Below are 17,256 nucleotides of genomic sequence, written 5' to 3'. Positions count from 1 at the left end.
TTATTGCTTAAAGCAGAGGTACCCAACCCTTAAAAGGTAAAGTATGTCACATTTAGTAGGATTTATTGGCAGAAATTGAATGTAACAGAACATTGTTTTCATTAGTGTGTAATCACTTGTGTTTACACACTAAGAATTGTGTTTTCATGAGCCCTAAATATCTAAATAGGGAGTGGGTCCTCTTCAGAGTCGGCAATGTTGCACCGCCATTTTAAATAATTTTTGTATCCCTTTAATAGTCTTTGAAGACTACTTTATCTTAATCTAGGGACCCTGCAACAGGCCTCAACCCTCAGCTTGGGAACCATCGTCTTAATGCATCAAAGTACATTCTTAACCATTATAGTAAAAGAAAAAAATCCCAACTTAATGTCAACTTACTAGCTTTTTCTTGAGATTTCAACCATATAACCAGGTCTTCATCCGCAAATGGAGTTAGCCCAGTTGTAATTATGATTAAATGACTTATGTAGTGAAAACATTTATCACAAACACATTTTATTATTACATTATTATGGACTTTACCGTCCGCTTTATTAAAAGTAAGTAAAGTTACACTCTAGAGATCTTGAAGCAACCACACAGCTCTTTCCTCCTTTTAACTGCCAATCATTACCTTTGTATGTGAATCCCGGTCATACAGTACACCGCACAATGATTAAAAAACTGAGAAGACCATGTGTTCACTCTCAAAATAAATAAAAAGGAAATAAAAACACAGTTGTTATATACCATTGTAATTTATTCATCTAGGCTTTTAAATAAGAATTTATCAGTCTTAAAATTCAATTAATCTTCATTCACAGTCATATTACTGAAATTGAAAAAAAAAAAAAACTCTGTATATATGTTCTCTTTTAGGTAGTGGAATTAGCAGCAGTGGAAAAATGCACACCGGAGGGTTAGCACAGAAAAGATGGATGAGTAGAAGGGCCACAGTTAGAAAGCATAGAGCAAATTAAGGATAACAGCTTTTGCAGGGATTAAGAAATTTCTATCAGTGCAGTAAGAACCTTTCCAATAGCACATTAGAAATCAAGATGTGCTTAAAACATCTAATAATAATAATAAAGAAAACTGTACAATAGACCCAGGGGAAATGACACTTAAAAATCTTGCTTCCATGGCGTAACTCGAGCTTCCTTAGGCAGACTGAAGGGACGTGTGCAGTACTACCTCCTCTTGACGGCCGGCCTGGTGCCCTTGCTGCTGCTGCTGCCTGCCTTGCTGGAGCCCTTGGAGCCGGAGAAGAGCTTGGTCATGAGCTCAGAGACGTCTGGAAGCTCGGGGTTGGGGTTCAGCATGTTCATGGACTGCTCCATTTCCTGTAAAGACGGCAGTGAAATGTAAACAGCTGTAGATGAAGAAGTGGGACGGACTCTGGAAAAATCCTCACCGATTTAAAAAAAACAAAAAACGATGTCACTGTCATTTTTCATCATTAAGATACACTCACACTTCAAGTTGAGGCCAGGACAGGGTATCATGAATTCAATACAAGTGTTCCTTTGACTACCGACATTATAAATGATGATGATAAACTCAATGCATACACTATTTTTTTTAAATAACGCCTGAGGCTATAATGGAGTCTTTACCTTTCTCATCTCTGGGTCATTGGTGTTGACCACCTTGGGCAGTAGAACAATGATCAGCAGGGGCAGAACCATCATCATGACCTGCAGGAGCAACAAAGACGACACAATTGAACAAGACACCCAGAAGCACAATAGCTATCTAATAGCTGGGCAACAGCAACTGCACATGTTAGGCCCAGTTTGGTTTGACTACTGACTAACTTTTGATGACCATCTTGCTTGTGCAAAAGCAGTTAACTTTCCTTTCTGTGTACTGCACACCACATGGCAAGGTAATGATATGCATAGCACAGAAAACAATAACAAGTTTTTGTCCCTGCTTCTCTGCATTTTGCTCACTCAAATAACTCGAAATTTCCACTAACCTCAATTTAAACTCATTTGACCACAAGGAACTCTAGTTTACATCATACATATTCTGCAAGTTCAGTGCAATATAATCAGGTAGTTGTTTGTTTACCATTGGGTTCATGAGAAAGTCTGTCCAGCCCCAGGTTTCTCTCTTCATGAAGTAGGTGTGAGGGCCACTAGCCCTGACCTGAAGAGGATATGGCTGACGAATTACCTCTGAAGTCTTGATGTAGTTCACAAGACGTGCCCTGTGAAATGACACACGGTTACTAGTGGGTTAGCGATGCCTCTCAAACAGTACGCTGAAAAATATGCAATGTGAGACATTTATGTAAGCTCTTTTTTTTTTTTTGTTTCCTCAGAATAGTCTTACCTCATTTTGCCCTTGGATGTGATATCAACACGTACTGGCTCAAATCTATAGTTAGGGGTGACAATTTCCACAACGTAGGATCCTGAAGGGACGTCATTCACAGCGAAACTTCCATCAGTTCTGTAACAACAATAGGATATTTTTTAAGACTGCACATAAGTTCAGTAGTGTTAGGGAGAGAGAGGTGTTGATTTGACTTTATTGACATGTTTGACACCGTCGTATGTGGAGCTATTGAATTCGATTGCATTATATTGTGAAGCAGTCTTTTGTCCACCCCATTTATATCAATTATAAGTTAAGATTGGTGTACATAATAAACTAACAACTGATTGTGTTTATCTAGGTTAACATTTGAGGAAATAGGATCAGCCATCTCCCAAATGCCTGTCAAGTAACTCTCAAGTGGAGTACATTTATATGGTTAACCCATTATATTTGGAATCTGCGGTTTATTAATTTACAACATCCACATAACGGTACTACAGATAGTTGGATAAAACGGATACGCAGCAAATTATAATGCTACAGTACTACCTATATATCAGTGCTTTTAGACAGCAACAACAGGCACGTCTCTTGTGGCCAAGGTTTGTTGTGTTCACAGCTAACGTTCGTTACCATGAGACCGAGAGGCCTGGCTGAGCTCACAATGAAAACAACAACTAAGTTCAGTGACAGGTAAGTAAAAATGAAGTAACTGTGTTGTTGTCCCGGTTGGCACGAGTCACATTCACAGCTATTAAGCAGTAAATTAGTTTGGGACATGCCAACTGCCGACAACTGCTGCCGTGCGGTTAGCATCAGTGGCTAGCTGGCCATGCTAATGCTACCTATCCTCGCTAACAGGCTAGCCAGCTAGCTAGGTGCAACTGCGGCTGTTTCTTACCTCACAAATCCCACGTACTCTTCACCTTCCACGAGGACTCTTGCCGTGGAGACCCAGTCTTGTGTTTTCACCCCCGGAACTATCGCTCTTCCCTCGATCTTGAACCGATCTCCGTTCGGCTGGTTCGATAACGTTACACCTGCGCCAGGCCCCGTTTCGATGTCAGTGAAACACCACGCTACGACGACCGCGGCCTGCACGAAAACCCATAACAGCGGTATTCTTTCCCTGTAGATCATATTGTCCGTCTTTAACAACTTAAAATGAGGTATAACGGTATGTCCGTCAATGTGTATTCAAGAGCAGTTTGGAGAAGGACCGGAAGACTCGAAACATCAGCTGTAGCTGCGGAGAATGACGTCACATTGAAATACAACTTTATTGTACAACTCGACAGTCACATTAAGTTGTTTGATGTACAGTACTTTTTCCTGTGGACATTTAACATTATAAAACAATTTAAAGCTGTCAGTTAGAGAAAAGACTACCATAATCTGAATGTTAACTATTTTGTGGCAAATGTTATGATTTTGTAACGTGAACCGGAGACACCAACAGATTTAACAGACTTAAACTGGTTAAGAAGGCCGGCTCCATCATTGGCTGCAAACTAGATTATCCGGTGGAGAGGAAGACACTGAAGAAATTATTATCCATATTGGATAACCCGGATCACCCACTCCACCACCTACTACAGGGACAGCGGAGCACTTTCTCCAACAGACTGATCCAGCTCCGCTGTCACAAGGACAGATACAGGAGAACATTCCAGCCCACTGCAATACGACTCTATAACAAATCACCTCTGGTCAGACCCTCCTCCAATTGACTACAACATCGCTGCACTTGTTTGCTGTTGGTGATCCTTGCACTACTGCGTAGTTTACCTAGTTAGCTAATTTAATACTATTTTATTGTATATACTCTGCATTTTTTGCACTTTTTATTTTCTTTAAATTGATTATGTTCTGCTCTGTTATTTTATTGTATGGCGTATATATTGAGCATTTTTCATACTTATATTTGTATGTTTACTCTGTAACTTCGTTTGCAGCTGCTTCAAACAAATTTCCCCCTGGGGATGAATATAGTATATATCTATCTATCTATCTGTCTTTTTATTTCCAAATGCAGTTTTTCTAGGAATACCCATACTTTTTTAGATTTAACTAAGTATCAAAGTATATATTTTTTACTCCTATAATTCAACCTGCCTTTACTACTCCTGTCCTATTTTCTTTAATGCCTTGGCCTTCCATTATTGAAACGATAACACACTTTTGTTTTCCCAAACAGAAAATGAAAACTAATTTGATTAAAGTTATATATATAAAAAAAAAAAAAAAAAAAAAGGAAGTGCACCAACCAGAACCAAAGCCTGTTTACATGGCTTTGGCACTAACCACAAACAAAAATAGCTGAATAACTAGTTTGGCCACTATGAATGACTTATTCAGCAATTAAGCAAGATCAGACGGGAACAGGAAAGTATGTTTACTTACACACATTCATTTGTTATTGTTAATGTACCTTTTTACACACACACACACACACACACACACACACACACACACACAATAAAACAAATGTAAAAGAATAAATCTGATTTTTATCAAATTTATTTAAAAGAAGATTAAAAGAATCACTTGTTTTTACAATTGATGTTATACAGTCAAACGTCATATGAAGAGGCAAAGTGAAAACAAGAGGAGTTCTAATAACTTAAGACTGTTGCAGATTCAAGTTCATGATTCCAGAGAACCCAGGCGCAAAAAACATTAAACCAGCCGAGCATTCATTACGTCCACAATTGCATTCCATGGCAAAGAGTGATGTAGTGAGAGACAAAGAGCTTGGCACTTCATAGAGCGACGTTACACCCCAGTCTCATGGAGGTCCACTAAATATGCCCCTTCACAAGGTTCACAAGGTCCACTTCAATGTGAAGCAGTCATTGGCTGTGTGTTTTTGTTTTTTTGCAGAAAGGCTCTCTCCGCCCCGCTGTGAGAGTCTCCAGCTCTAACCGAGGGAGTCGTCTGAATTGTCAAGTTCAGTCCCCAGTAAGGGGTTGAGTTTAAGAGGCCGAATGAACCGGTCCATTTCTCTGGCGTCGCTATCAGTTCAAAACACAGCCATGATCCGGCAGTAGTGGTCACATCCTCAGGGAGCTACAATGACAACCGTCAGGGCAGCTGTGATAGATAAGACTCGATGGCCTGCAACATGAAGAGGAGAGAACACATACGTTGTTGTAACAGCCAGTGGAACAGCACTCTGCACACATTAAACTAATCTTTGTTTTACATTTTATCAGCTGTTAAAACCATCCATGTATTCCCCATTACAAACATAACATACTGGATGACTTATTCATAAAACACTGACTTTAAAAATGTGAAGTTGATTTGGCTTTCTGCAACTAATACTTAAAACTTACAATCAGTAATTCCTGTTAAAACGTCATATGAAATGGCAGGAGGAAGCAGGAAGTGAAGATGGAAGCAAATGAACCACAAAACAAATTCAACTCATACAAATGCTAGTCAGCTTATGGTGAACATAGGTTTTTGTTTTTCTAGGGTTGGGAGTGGTTGACTGTGTCCACCCAAAATCAACAGAGGGTGGAAACAAACAGAAGGAGCTTGTGACACAATGTTCATCTCAAACCGTTTACAATTCATTTAGTTTTGCCAATAACAGGAAAACAAATTGTGCTTCAGCTAAAAAAAAGTCTTTTGATAATTTTTACTTTTTCCTCAGTCGTGACAAATCTTCAACAACTCCTGCATCCAACTATAAATAAAGGAATCTGTGTTTGTCCGTCTCAAGACGTGTTCATCCATCTACCTCACAGTTGCTGAGTGTATTGCGTGGGACCCAAGGGAGTGCTTTTGTCATATTTGGTGCAACTAAGACACAAAAAACATTCAGTATTCATACAATTTGTATAAACTCGCAAACAGCACTGCGTTCAGCAGTGGGGGCGGGGCTTCAGGGCTCTAAATCCAGTATATTGTCCGCAGTTAAAAACTGTCTTGCTCTACTTTTCACCCTCTCTCTAACTGGGAATGTTGGTATTGGCAGTGATAAAAGAAGGACGGTGCTCAAAACTTCTTTTTTTTTTCCTGAAGTAAAACTATCAAAACCACACAGTACATGTCCTGCATTCAAATGTTTACCACAAGTGAGGAGTGAAAGAGAGGCATTATCAGCACATTGTACTTAACACCTGTTCAAGGTGGATCTTTGCAAAACGCTGGATAGTTAAATGAATAATGCTTCAGGATTTAATTGTTACATTTAGTGAGTCAAATTAGACTCGGCAACGTTAGTATCATTTCTCTGTCACGTAAATGAAGTACTAAAATGTTCTCCATTAAAGTAGCAGTACACAGAAAGTAGCTTGCAGTGTTGAGCTGTTCGCATGAGTGGTTCTCTAGAAAGCAGCAACACCACAGGCCGAGCATTCAGCCCGCTCTGAACAGGCGTCGTAACAGAAATCCCCGGGACGTACCGACATGTCATACTTCTCACCTTTGCCAGTTCTCCCGTAGATCCTGGAACCAAACATAACCGGGCCCCTTCCTTCCACAAGTCCTTCAGCCTCTGCTTCATGACTTCAATATTCCTGCAATAAACAAAACAGGTACATGGTAAACTCAGAAGCACTACACCATCAGCTCTAACCAGAAATAATAACTTCAGACATTCATTAACCCAAACGTTTGAGTTGATGAATATCTATTGTACAAGTAACAGTTTTATACTCATTATGATCCCAGAATTAACATTCCGTTCACATGTGAGGCACACAGACGTCTTTTTCAAAGTTCAAAGAGGATAACACTGAAAACTTTGTTAATAAGTGCACAGTGGTCAAATCACAAGGCTAACCGTGGTGGATGTGAATACATTGCTTCGATGGCATTTTGAGTTTGTCCTTTTCTGTCTTTGAAAAGACACAGCGATGTGTCCACAGCTGATTGTAAACTCTGTTCTGAGAAAGCCACGCATCGCAGTAACACAAGAAAGATGGATAGATAGAGACTTTATTAATCCCGCAAGGGGAAATGTGTTCGCTACAGCAGCATTATGATGCGCAACCAACGTGCACATCTGCCCGGAAACCAGCCAAAGGTGAATGCTTAGGAAAATGAAAAGAGGCAACAGGTAGCACGGTGCAATATTGAGCCGGAGCAGTATTAGTAAAAGGTAAAATAATGATACATAATATAAAAAGTCATTGAGGTAAAGTATCAGTTTCTACTGTGCTGATTAGCAGCATTTCCAGTGAAGTATTGTGCATCAGTTGAACTGTTTTGTCATTGTCAAATAGTTGTATAGAATCAAAACCTTAAAAAAAAATGAGGCAGAGTTTGAAAATATGTACATTGGTTGTGTCATAAAGTATTTGGTTGTATTTAAGCATGCACTGCCCACCTGTCTTCTGAAGGACTGTCCCGCAGTCTTTTCTCATTCTTAGAAAGTTCTGGCCACCATTTCCTGATGACGGATTGAACCCAGTGTAAACCCACCATAATGTTTCTGTTAAAAAATAAAATAAAAAAAAGACAAAGTTAGTCAAATCATAATGTTAAAAACATCTTTTAAACTACTCCAGGTCATTAGTCAAAGAGGCTTCATCGGTTCTCACTTCAGTTTATTGGTAGTTTGTCTCACCGGCTGAAGCGTCTTGATTGAATGGAAAACTGTCTTCAAGACTAAAACAGTAAACAGGTTTTACTCAGTGACACTTACTCTTCATATTTACTGGCAAGAATCACTTTCACAAGGGGCATTAGGTCAACGCAGCAGCCAAGTGACAAACATGGTGCTTCAGTTTGAAGGCTGACAGGAAAAAAAAAATAAGAAAACACATAAATATAACAACATCATTCCAAAAAACATGATTTAGATTATGTTGCTTGGAGCTAAAACAATCGATTCCATTGAATCGAAAAAAAGACATTTGAGCTGTGAACGTGGACTAGGAACAACAATGCTGCACATTTTTCACTTCTGTCGGCCGTTCTACCGACTTTTAGATTCATTGAGAAAAGGTTGATTAATCAATAAAATAATGAGTTCCATCTATAACGATGCTGCATGATCTCGTTTCATACGGGTCTGAACTATTGTGCATCATACGCCCCGATGAGACTCACTTATTTGTTAAGACAGGTAAGCAGTCAAGCAGCACCCCTGTGTCCTCAATTCTGTGAAACCAACAAAGTATTACAGATGAAGCATGTTATGCGATTGAGGAATTTACAAAAGACCACAATAAGGCAGTATTAGCCGTCACTGCTTTACCTTATTAAGTAGGCCACTAATTCACTGGCATTTCTTCGCCATAGCGTTTGGGCTACTTTTAGTCGGAGGTTCCTTCCAAAAAGGACGTGAGTCATGGCTTCATGGTCCTTTGATAGCTGTACGTAAAAGACAAACGATGCACAAAGGGAATTCAGTCGGCAAAAGTGTTGCAAATTGTATGAACCTCAAGAAAGAATCGGTTCTATTGTTTTCTTGAACAGAGAATCAGTTTTTTTTTGTTTTTTTTATCTCACCTCAGTGAAGTCTCTGTACTTGGAGCTGGCCCCTGCCATCTTGGAGGCCTCTGTAGAGTTTACAGGGAGCCCGCAGTTGTCATTGTAGTGCATGCCCCGCACATCATCGGTGCACGTCAGCTCATTTTCTTTGTTGGCCATGCCGGGTTCACGGGCACGGCCTACATCTGATGTTTTGCGGTGCAGCTTTAAGCCCACCTCCACCAACGGACAACCCTTCCTCTTGCAAGATGACAATCGCTTTGCTTTGCCGGGGCTCTGTACTCCGTAGTGGACTTGAAATCTGCCGAGAGCAAAGTCGTCATGGACCAGAGGCAAAGCCGTCATAGTTTGGAAAACCATTAAATTCATAGCCACAGACATGGTGATAATGGTTAAGGAAAGGTGCCTTAATGGTCCAGTGACTGAGAGGGAATATCTGTGGGACACAGAGCGAGTGAGTGATCATATTTAAGATGAATCCCACAGATGTGGATCAGAGACTCACCTTTCTTTATCTAATTCTTCCTTATTTATAATATCCACCTAAAACGAAAGGATAGGGGATGAAGCCACTACTACAATATCTACTTCTACAACACCACTGAACTGTACTTTCACAGTCACAAGGATTTAAGAAACAGAATTATTTACACAAGAAGACGTGTCATTTGCCCTCACATCTCCATACCTGCTTCATGTTCTTTTCAGGAGAAAAATGCAGGCAGGATTGCAGAAAGCCATATGGATTTACTTTGGTTGATCTTTAGGACTTCTCGTTGCCAGACATGCTCACCAGCTTCCACAATACGAGACACTGTTGGATAAACAATTGTGGGAAAACAGAAGAGACAACTCAGGAGTTGGAAGAGCCAAAGTCACATTGTGGCATAAACAGGTTGGCTTCCTTTAATTTAACCTGCAGCAGTGCGATTCAAAAAGAATAAAAGCAGACAGTCAAACGAGATAAACAAAACAAAAACGCTATATTTGAGTTACAAAGGCGTTGGCTGCTGCGATACAAGTATTAACGTGAGTTAGGTGAGCTACAACAAACGTCACAAACCTCCCGTGTTCATTAAAGTTCAAGTAGTAGCTTTTAAGTCTTGCAACAAATATGGACAACCGACGAATACAACAGAACATTTCCTTACGTCCGTTAGCTCAAAGTCAGCGTATGCTCCTAGCTAGTTAGCCTAGAACTAGTAGTTAGCTTTAACTGTTAGCGTTTAGCTCAACTATCAAGGATACACGGAGACGTTGAAAGTAACGAGCTGGGCCGCTAGTGCGAGCTAGCTGGCTAGTTAGCCTTCCAACTCGGGGAGCATATGGCTTCATAAACTGCAGTTTATTTCCACCATTTAAACAGTAAACAAACCTGTTCATGTTGTTGAGACGCATTGGGTCTCCTCAGGTGTGTAAATCCAAAACGTGAAACACTGGTAGAACTCAAAGAGCACTCTTCTCTGTGTAGGTCCCGCTAGCGTTTCAGAGTTGTATCATTCAAATGAATACACCGCCGGTGTGTGGGGATTGTGGGATAGATTTTGGCAAAGAAAAGCTGGATATTTAGCGACGACTGCTGGACATTACGAAACACATTTAAAATCCAAGTGCGCCATGGCGCCACCCAGTGTCAGGAAGGCTGTAATGCAGAAAGGCATGCGAAGTGTTCTCTACACTCCAGGTGTCAAACAATATTTAAATCCGTGAAGGGTGACAGTCTTCAGTGGAGAGGGACGAGTATTCACAGAACTACCACACTGTGAAAATACTCCACTACAAGTCCTGCATTCAGAACCTTACTTAAGTAAAATGATGTAACAACAAAATGTTTTTAAAGTAGACTATCAAAAGGTGATAAATTATGTTTTGGGATCAATATGACTGCTTCATTAATGTTTCTCATATACGTTGCTTTTTACCGCAGTCGATCTTCAAAGTTATGCTAATTTGAACTACTGCTGCTCAGAAAAACACCTCATCCTACAGTTTATCAAAAAACATTCAAATTCAAAATGACCAACTTTGGAGGCTCATGTTTTTCTACTGGACAGGAAAGGTATGAGGAATTGTAATCTGGCAAGTATCTAGCGCTGTTCAACAAATGTAATGGAGTAAAAAGTACAGTAGAGTAGAAGTCTGCCGTGTCTCCAGAGGACCGGCCGCTGTCAGTATCACAGCGGATGTGAGAAAAACCCTAATGAGTGTGAGTAAGTAAAGCTGCCGGGCCCGATAACATCTTTGCTTGTGTACTATAACATTCACTAACCAGCCAATGCCATCGGTGACATTTTCAACATATCAGTCACAGGAGAGTGTTCCCACCTGCTTCAAGACAGACACCCTGAACCTACAAAGTCACTTCCCTGTGGCACTCTGTAGAAACTGGTTCTCCAGCACATCAAAAACAACATCCCAGCCAGCCTGGACCCTCACCAGTTTGCATACAGAGCCATACAGATCCGCAGAGGGTGCCATCTCCACTGCCCTCCACTCAGCCCTCACATCTTGAAAATAACCATTTTGATTTAGAATGTTGTTTGTTGATTTCAGCTCAGCATTCATCATCAATCTTCCCACGAGACTGATTGGTAAATCGTCACTCTGGAACTGGTTATTACACCTGCTCACAAACAGACCTGAGGCAGCCACACCTCCTCCGCTCCAGTGCTGACCGCCGGAGCCCCTCAGGGCTGTGTGCTTAGCCCCCTGCTGTTCACGCTGTACTCCCCCGACAGCTATTCCCAACATGAAGACAACTCTGTTGTGAAGTTTGCGGATGACAATTTTATTGGAAAAAAGGAGGCAAAGAAACACACCCCTGTCTACATCAATGGAACATAAACAATGTGATTCCCTCATGTGGCCTCTTGTGTCGGTGGATATCTTCTATTCTTTAGTTCCTCTTGATATGATCTTAGAATTATTAAGATCTTATTAAGATTTTAGAGCTGCAATGATTAGTTCATTAATCATTTTGAGGGATTTTCCGTTTTCAGATTTGATTAGATAATCTAACCAGAAGTGCAAAAAGCAGTTTAGTGCAGAGTAACGTATGGTGGTAATATAAATTATCGTAAGGAGTAGATGAATACACTAAGATATATACAGCAGCAGTTACATTAGGCAGTGCAAGTACATACTGCACAAAAGGTTTCCGAATTGACCAAGAATATGCCAGCCACCATCTTTTACCTGTTTTTTTCTTTGTTTTCTTCTTTAAAAACTCTTCAGAGATTAAACAAATATTAAAAAACTACGGTTTATTTTTACACTTCTGATTGACTTGCCTCTTAAAAGGCAGCAGAGCATGTATGAAAGAACTGCATTCACTTGTTTATTGTGATACGCACAGAATTGAATTTCTGCTGTTGACAAAGTTTTTCCGTACAGATCATTCATATTTTTTAAGTCTCACAATTGAATGATCCGGTCTTTTGGTCACCATACATCACCCTAAGCAATATTTCTTAAAAAGGAAGTTACATAACAGATCAAGTACAGAGCCATGGCAACATAACGTTTTCAGCATCTCACCTTCGATGTGGTCTGGTTTAAACTTCTTCTCTTTATTTAGTCAAGAACTTCTCTTTACAGCAGGGCCTTGAGCAGAGTTTAAATCGTAGACAGACATTGGCAGAGCTTATGAATTTATCCGAGCACTGTTTCTCAAAAGTGAGTTCAATCTGCTGTGGGCAGTATTTTGTTTTGGAAATATTTAGGCAAGTCTATTTGCAGCTTTCTGACTCCTGACGAGACCCACCTGCTCCGCCACGCTCCCTCTCAAAATAGATCACGAACAGATTTTTTTTCTTGTGCAAATCTGCTAACAATTTGTATGCTGAAGCAAGAGAATACACACGGCACAGAAATACCAGTGAAAATAGTTTTCTTCTCACACACACATTGCGTAAGGTGATCATTGGAAAGAAGATTCATTTTATGTAGGTTGTAGGAACTCTGTAAGCTTTTTCTTTCTTTACATGATCATTATCTCAGTCAATAAACTAGCAAGAGGTGCATGATTATTTCTTAAAATAATCATTTGCATTTTGGGATATAAGCTCATTTTTCACTTTCTTACTGAGGGTCAGGGTCAGTAAGGTAAATAAGTTGCTGGAGCCAGCGGTCAGGTGGTTTAGCTTAGCACAAATACTTGAACCTGTACAAAAAAGCAAAGTGTAAAAATTACAATTTGCGTTTTTTTGGGGATGTGTCTATGTTTTTGGCTTGGAGCAATAGACCAAGTAATAGTCTGGCACACACACCCTGCAAAAACCCCCACAAAATGTCATTTTTCACACAAGATAAAACATGTTAATTACTGAGTTTTAGAGGTGCTGGTAGGCATGTTTTGTCGACTTTGTAATGAGCCAGGCTAGCTGTTTCCCCCAGTTTATAATCTTTATGCTAAGCTAAGCTGGCCAGTTTCTTGTTGCTGCTACATGATTGTCGTATAGATGTGTGAGTGGTTCGCGGTCTTCTCAAATCATTCTCAGTGCGTTTTCCAAAAATGTCACACTATTGCTTTAAGGTAATCATGAAGCTATAGCTACTCCCTAAATGTTGGAGCTTTAAAGAGACTCAAATACAACTCATACCATCTTCAATCAAGTTCTTCAATTAGTGAATGCTGTCTATTGCCACATATGACTGCTGCACACCCTTGATCCTGCACTTTTTATTTGATGATTCATTTCACAATATCTTTGATGTCACCAGGCTGAGGGAGTGGCGTCTGGCTGCTCTGTTATGTTACAAAGGTGGAAAATGTCCTGGCACGTTTTAGGTAGACTGAAAACCTTAGCGGGCAACGTAAATGCCAAAAAATACAAAAGCAATTCTGAGTGATTGCCTTCGTCACCTGGTGAAGCGTTTCTATCCTGATGGAAGTGGAATGTTCTCAGGGTGATATTGTTTTTTAATGCTGGGAGTGGTCATTGAGATGGAAGATGAAAATGAAAACAATGTGAATCACTCAGGCGCTGTCACCACTCTTCTTCTCAATTCAGCATCTTGTCGTGGCAATGGAAACAGAATGCTTCACAATTACAAGTCAACCACTGAAAAATAGGTTTTCCTAAAAAGTGTATTGATGTTAATGTCGTTGTGAAACTTGCAGAATCTATGCCATAGCACAGAGAAGGTGCCCATAGTGGTCCAACACTATTCAAAGAATTCATAAATGAAAATGCCTGGTGGCTGTTTTTGTTTAATTCCAAGAATCAGAGCGCAGTTGCATGTACCAACCCAAACATACCAATTCTTATATTAAAATAAACCAAAGTAAGAGAAATTCAAATCATCTGTTGGTGTACATGAACAACATTATCCAAACTAAATGTTCCAGTCGTTTGATGGAAGCGTAATTAGATTTTGGTAAATTGTGTTGGGCAGTGGCAGTCTAGAATCAAAATCACATTCAAGCCGCCTTCAAATGCTGTCGATTTTTTGAGACTACATTGTTTTTACAGGCATGTTACAAAACATTCAGACTCCAAGAACAAGATCGGTCTGGAGTGAGATGATACAATCTAATGTGGTCACAAAAATGGCCTCATCTTTTTTCTTCTGTGGTTTACCGTACCGTACACAGACTCAGAGTAGCCTTGCTTTGAAGCTAAATGCTACTGCCGGAAGCTAACATGCTCACAATGACAATGCTAACATGCTAATGCTAAGCGGTTATAATTCCGGCCATGTTCGCCCTAATGTCGTGTTCATGTCATGTTGCAGATACCCAAAATACCAGTGGGAAACTATAACAAATGACATGGTAATTAATACAGCCAAAGACTGTGGCTCAAGGTAATTAAACCAACATTTTAAGGATGTAATACTTTGATTTCCATGCACAGCATTTTTTTAAAACTCTACCGTGCGTCCCACATGACACGGCATTAGAAAGCCCATCACTATTGCATTAGATGTGCAGGTGTTCATAATATTGTGTCTACCCCTTGTATACTTCACAGTGGTGGTTCTGTGACATATAGCAGTCTCGAAGGCATATGTTAATCATTACAGAGTGCATCATTTTTCTTTGAAACAAATTAGCATACAGATGTTTTAGCTTGGAATTGAGGCAGATTTAATTATCGTGACTGACTAATGCAATTTCAGTTCAACCCTGAGCTGCGTAGAAGGGCATGCCTTCTGTATTTGAGAGTAGAAAAATATGTATAAGACGACAAAAGGTCTTATATCCATAGACTAGAAGTAAATTCTAATATGCACATTCAAAACATCAGTCTTACTTTATGGTCCATTTGAGATGGATTATTAATACATCTGTCCAAGTTGTAAAAAAATGATACAACACTAAAATATTTACTGGAGCCAAAATACTAACTGTAGAGAGGGTACAGTTAGATAACTTGCTGATAACTACTGAATATGTAAACATATTTACACTATGTTTGATGAATTGAAACTAATCATCTATATATCAGCTCACAAAAAAATTGAGAAGGCACAGACTTTTCAGTCATCCGCACATTTTTGTAAACATATTACCTCTTAAAAGTTAAACATGAACCGATAAATCTGCATTTCTCAGACAAAAGCAACCACCCACAAAGTCAGTAAGAGTATTAGGAGATTTACATTAGCGAGGTATGATTAATATGACAAGGTTTCCTGTAGATGAAAACAGAGTGCTTGTTAGAGTCTGCGGGTGTTAAAAACGTAAGCTGGAATTACTCTGAGGTGAAAGCAAAATTCTCTTCATATTCATAAAAGGTTAAGTCTCTTGTAGCAGGATGTGCTTATTGCTAAGAAGCAGCATGACTTGCGGTGAAAGAAAACCTTTTGTTTGCAGTGAAACATGAATGAAACTGTGTTATTCAGCCAAATCATTTTTTTTTTTACAAGCTTAAGGACAAAATAAATCCAATCCAGCCCATGAGCCGGTCCAACTTTCAGGGGGTCTGGCATGAAATCAAGAGCTCTTGATAACTCTTTAGCATACAGCATGCTTAAAAACCACGTAGAATCATCACAAAAGTGTTAAAGTGGAAGGAATAGGGATTTTGATATATATCCAGTGAAACATCTCCAAGATGGATTGACACAAAGTTTGATACAGACAACGAATCCTCATGTCTTTTACGATTTTTCCTCTTGTGCCGCCACGACGTTGACATTTGTGACTTTGAGGGAAATGTCTCTGGAGCTATTGGATTTACTGTCATTCAATTTGGGACATTTACCCCTCAGGATACATTGTTATAACTTGGGAGATCGCTTTTCATTTAGAACCGACATCTGGGTAATATTTGGATTTGTCCAATTCATTGATTTATGACCAACTACCTGCAAAAACAAATGGCTTTCCCATCAGCCTCAGCTCTACTTTGTGTTTGATGCTTATTACCACATCAGCAAGGTCAGCTCAACACTCTCAATCTTTTTCATTTATTCAAGTAACCCATCAAATGCTGTAATGTGTACTTTGTTAACAAGTAACAACTCATCAGTCATCCAGGCTGGTAACTGACTGCTTTGAGTTTCCTGCAGGTCAAAGTCCAGCCTATATACAACCAGATCTTTGATCTAAAGTCAACATAAAGTGCTTTACAACGTGTGAAACAGTGTGGAAGCCATTGACTAGCTGAAGCAGAGAGCTCCTTCCCTTGGGGCCGACAACAAATAAGAAAAATAATCTGCCACTTTCTTTTATCAAGAGAGGGAGAGGACACGGTGCTGAAGACCAATCAACTTTGCTCCCTAATCTGTCTTTTCCTGCCCCCCCCCCCCCCCCCCCCCCGCCCTTTATAAAAGCCCTCAGATCAGGGAGTGAATAAGCTCTGGCCTGTTGCCCTTGAATTTACTTGTAGCCACTAGAGCTTAATGTGGGTAATTGTGTTGACATTATGTAAGACTGCTTTGAGAGGTGCTTCACACACAGCATCTCTGTTCTCAGGGCGGCTCTCTGCCACGACGAATGATTTGAGTTCCTCGTCCACCAACCGCAAACCAAATAAAATCAAAGGGATGGCAAAGATGTCAGGAAGGGAAAGGTGGCAGCGATTTTAGCATTCCTGTCATATGATTCAGGGACAGATGCCCAGGATTTCTCAAACCAAGCTAGTGTTTTGACTCATGATTCCTGGGATATAATGCCCTGGGGAATTGTCTACTAACCCCATTCAGCCTCTATAGGAGTCCATATTTACATCGTCCCGTACAGATCTTTAAAGGTTTGATGTACTTCTTCTCACGGGGCAGCACAACGGCCTTCTACAGAGGACCAGCAAGAGACATGCTTCTATAATTTAATTACAGTGAGGACATCTAGCATGCATCAGCTGTGTGGCTGACTGTAGGGATATTTCCATACTTTGTCAAATAATTGAGGCCTTCAGGGAGTTGTTTAGATTCAGATTTTATCTCACAAATTTCAAGCAGCATCGCTCGCTTTTTAAGCTTTCCCCCATCCTCTGTGTTTTGTTTCCAAAGAAGAGCTATTGTTTGGGAAAGAGAAATAAGTTGGCA

At 40.0% G+C, this 17,256-nt stretch overlaps 2 protein-coding genes across 3 annotated transcripts; both read right to left on the bottom strand.

Moving 5' to 3' along the window:
* Positions 1-481: 481 nt before the first annotated feature.
* On the bottom strand, positions 482-3,565 carry emc7b (ER membrane protein complex subunit 7b). The gene is made up of 5 exons (XM_068708418.1): positions 3,212-3,565; positions 2,323-2,442; positions 2,059-2,197; positions 1,599-1,679; positions 482-1,325 (listed from the first exon to the last, which is right to left on the bottom strand). Exons 1-5 carry the CDS (start codon positions 3,448-3,450, stop codon positions 1,173-1,175), a joined length of 732 nt encoding a protein of 243 aa, XP_068564519.1. The 5' UTR covers positions 3,451-3,565; the 3' UTR covers positions 482-1,172.
* A 1,247-nt stretch (positions 3,566-4,812) lies between these two features.
* katnbl1 (katanin p80 subunit B-like 1) lies at positions 4,813-10,289 on the bottom strand. 2 transcript variants are annotated; one of them, XM_068708415.1, is made up of 10 exons: positions 10,136-10,289; positions 9,449-9,574; positions 9,266-9,303; positions 8,779-9,061; positions 8,525-8,640; positions 8,377-8,427; positions 7,970-8,059; positions 7,652-7,756; positions 6,746-6,839; positions 4,813-5,427 (listed from the first exon to the last, which is right to left on the bottom strand). In XM_068708415.1, exons 2-10 carry the CDS (start codon positions 9,455-9,457, stop codon positions 5,395-5,397), a joined length of 819 nt encoding a protein of 272 aa, XP_068564516.1. In that variant the 5' UTR covers positions 9,458-9,574; positions 10,136-10,289; the 3' UTR covers positions 4,813-5,394. The 2 variants fall into 2 exon arrangements, with proteins under 2 accessions (XP_068564516.1, XP_068564515.1); XM_068708414.1 differs by lacking the exons at positions 9,449-9,574; positions 10,136-10,289 and having other exon boundaries at positions 8,779-9,303.
* Between the last annotated feature and the right edge of the window lie 6,967 nt (positions 10,290-17,256).

The sequence above is a fragment of the Cebidichthys violaceus genome, unplaced genomic scaffold (genome assembly GCF_023349555.1).
Source record: "Cebidichthys violaceus isolate CVI_PGR_0920_01 unplaced genomic scaffold, fCebVio1.0.p SCAF_14, whole genome shotgun sequence".
Taxonomy (NCBI): domain Eukaryota; kingdom Metazoa; phylum Chordata; class Actinopteri; order Perciformes; family Stichaeidae; genus Cebidichthys; species Cebidichthys violaceus.
Note: the sequence above shows the minus strand (reverse complement) of the source record. Positions and strands in the feature narration are given on the sequence as shown.

Bases quoted from the DNA above. Each gene is read 5' to 3' on its own strand.
- emc7b (XM_068708418.1), bottom strand. From the start codon at position 3,450: ATGATCTACAGGGAAAGAATACCGCTGTTATGGGTTTTCGTGCAGGCC. The intron at 2,443-3,211 runs GTAAGAAACAGC...TTGTTGTTACAG, and splicing joins GAGTACGTGGGATTTGTGAG to AACTGATGGAAGTTTCGCTG. The intron at 1,326-1,598 runs GTAAAGACTCCA...CCGTCTTTACAG, and splicing joins ATGACCCAGAGATGAGAAAG to GAAATGGAGCAGTCCATGAA.
- katnbl1 (XM_068708414.1), bottom strand. From the start codon at position 9,141: ATGTCTGTGGCTATGAATTTAATGGTTTTCCAAACTATGACGGCTTTG. The intron at 8,060-8,376 runs GTGAGTCTCATC...TTTTCCTGTCAG, and splicing joins TTACCTGTCTTAACAAATAA to CCTTCAAACTGAAGCACCAT. The intron at 7,757-7,969 runs GTAAGTGTCACT...ATTTTTTAACAG, and splicing joins CTTGCCAGTAAATATGAAGA to AAACATTATGGTGGGTTTAC.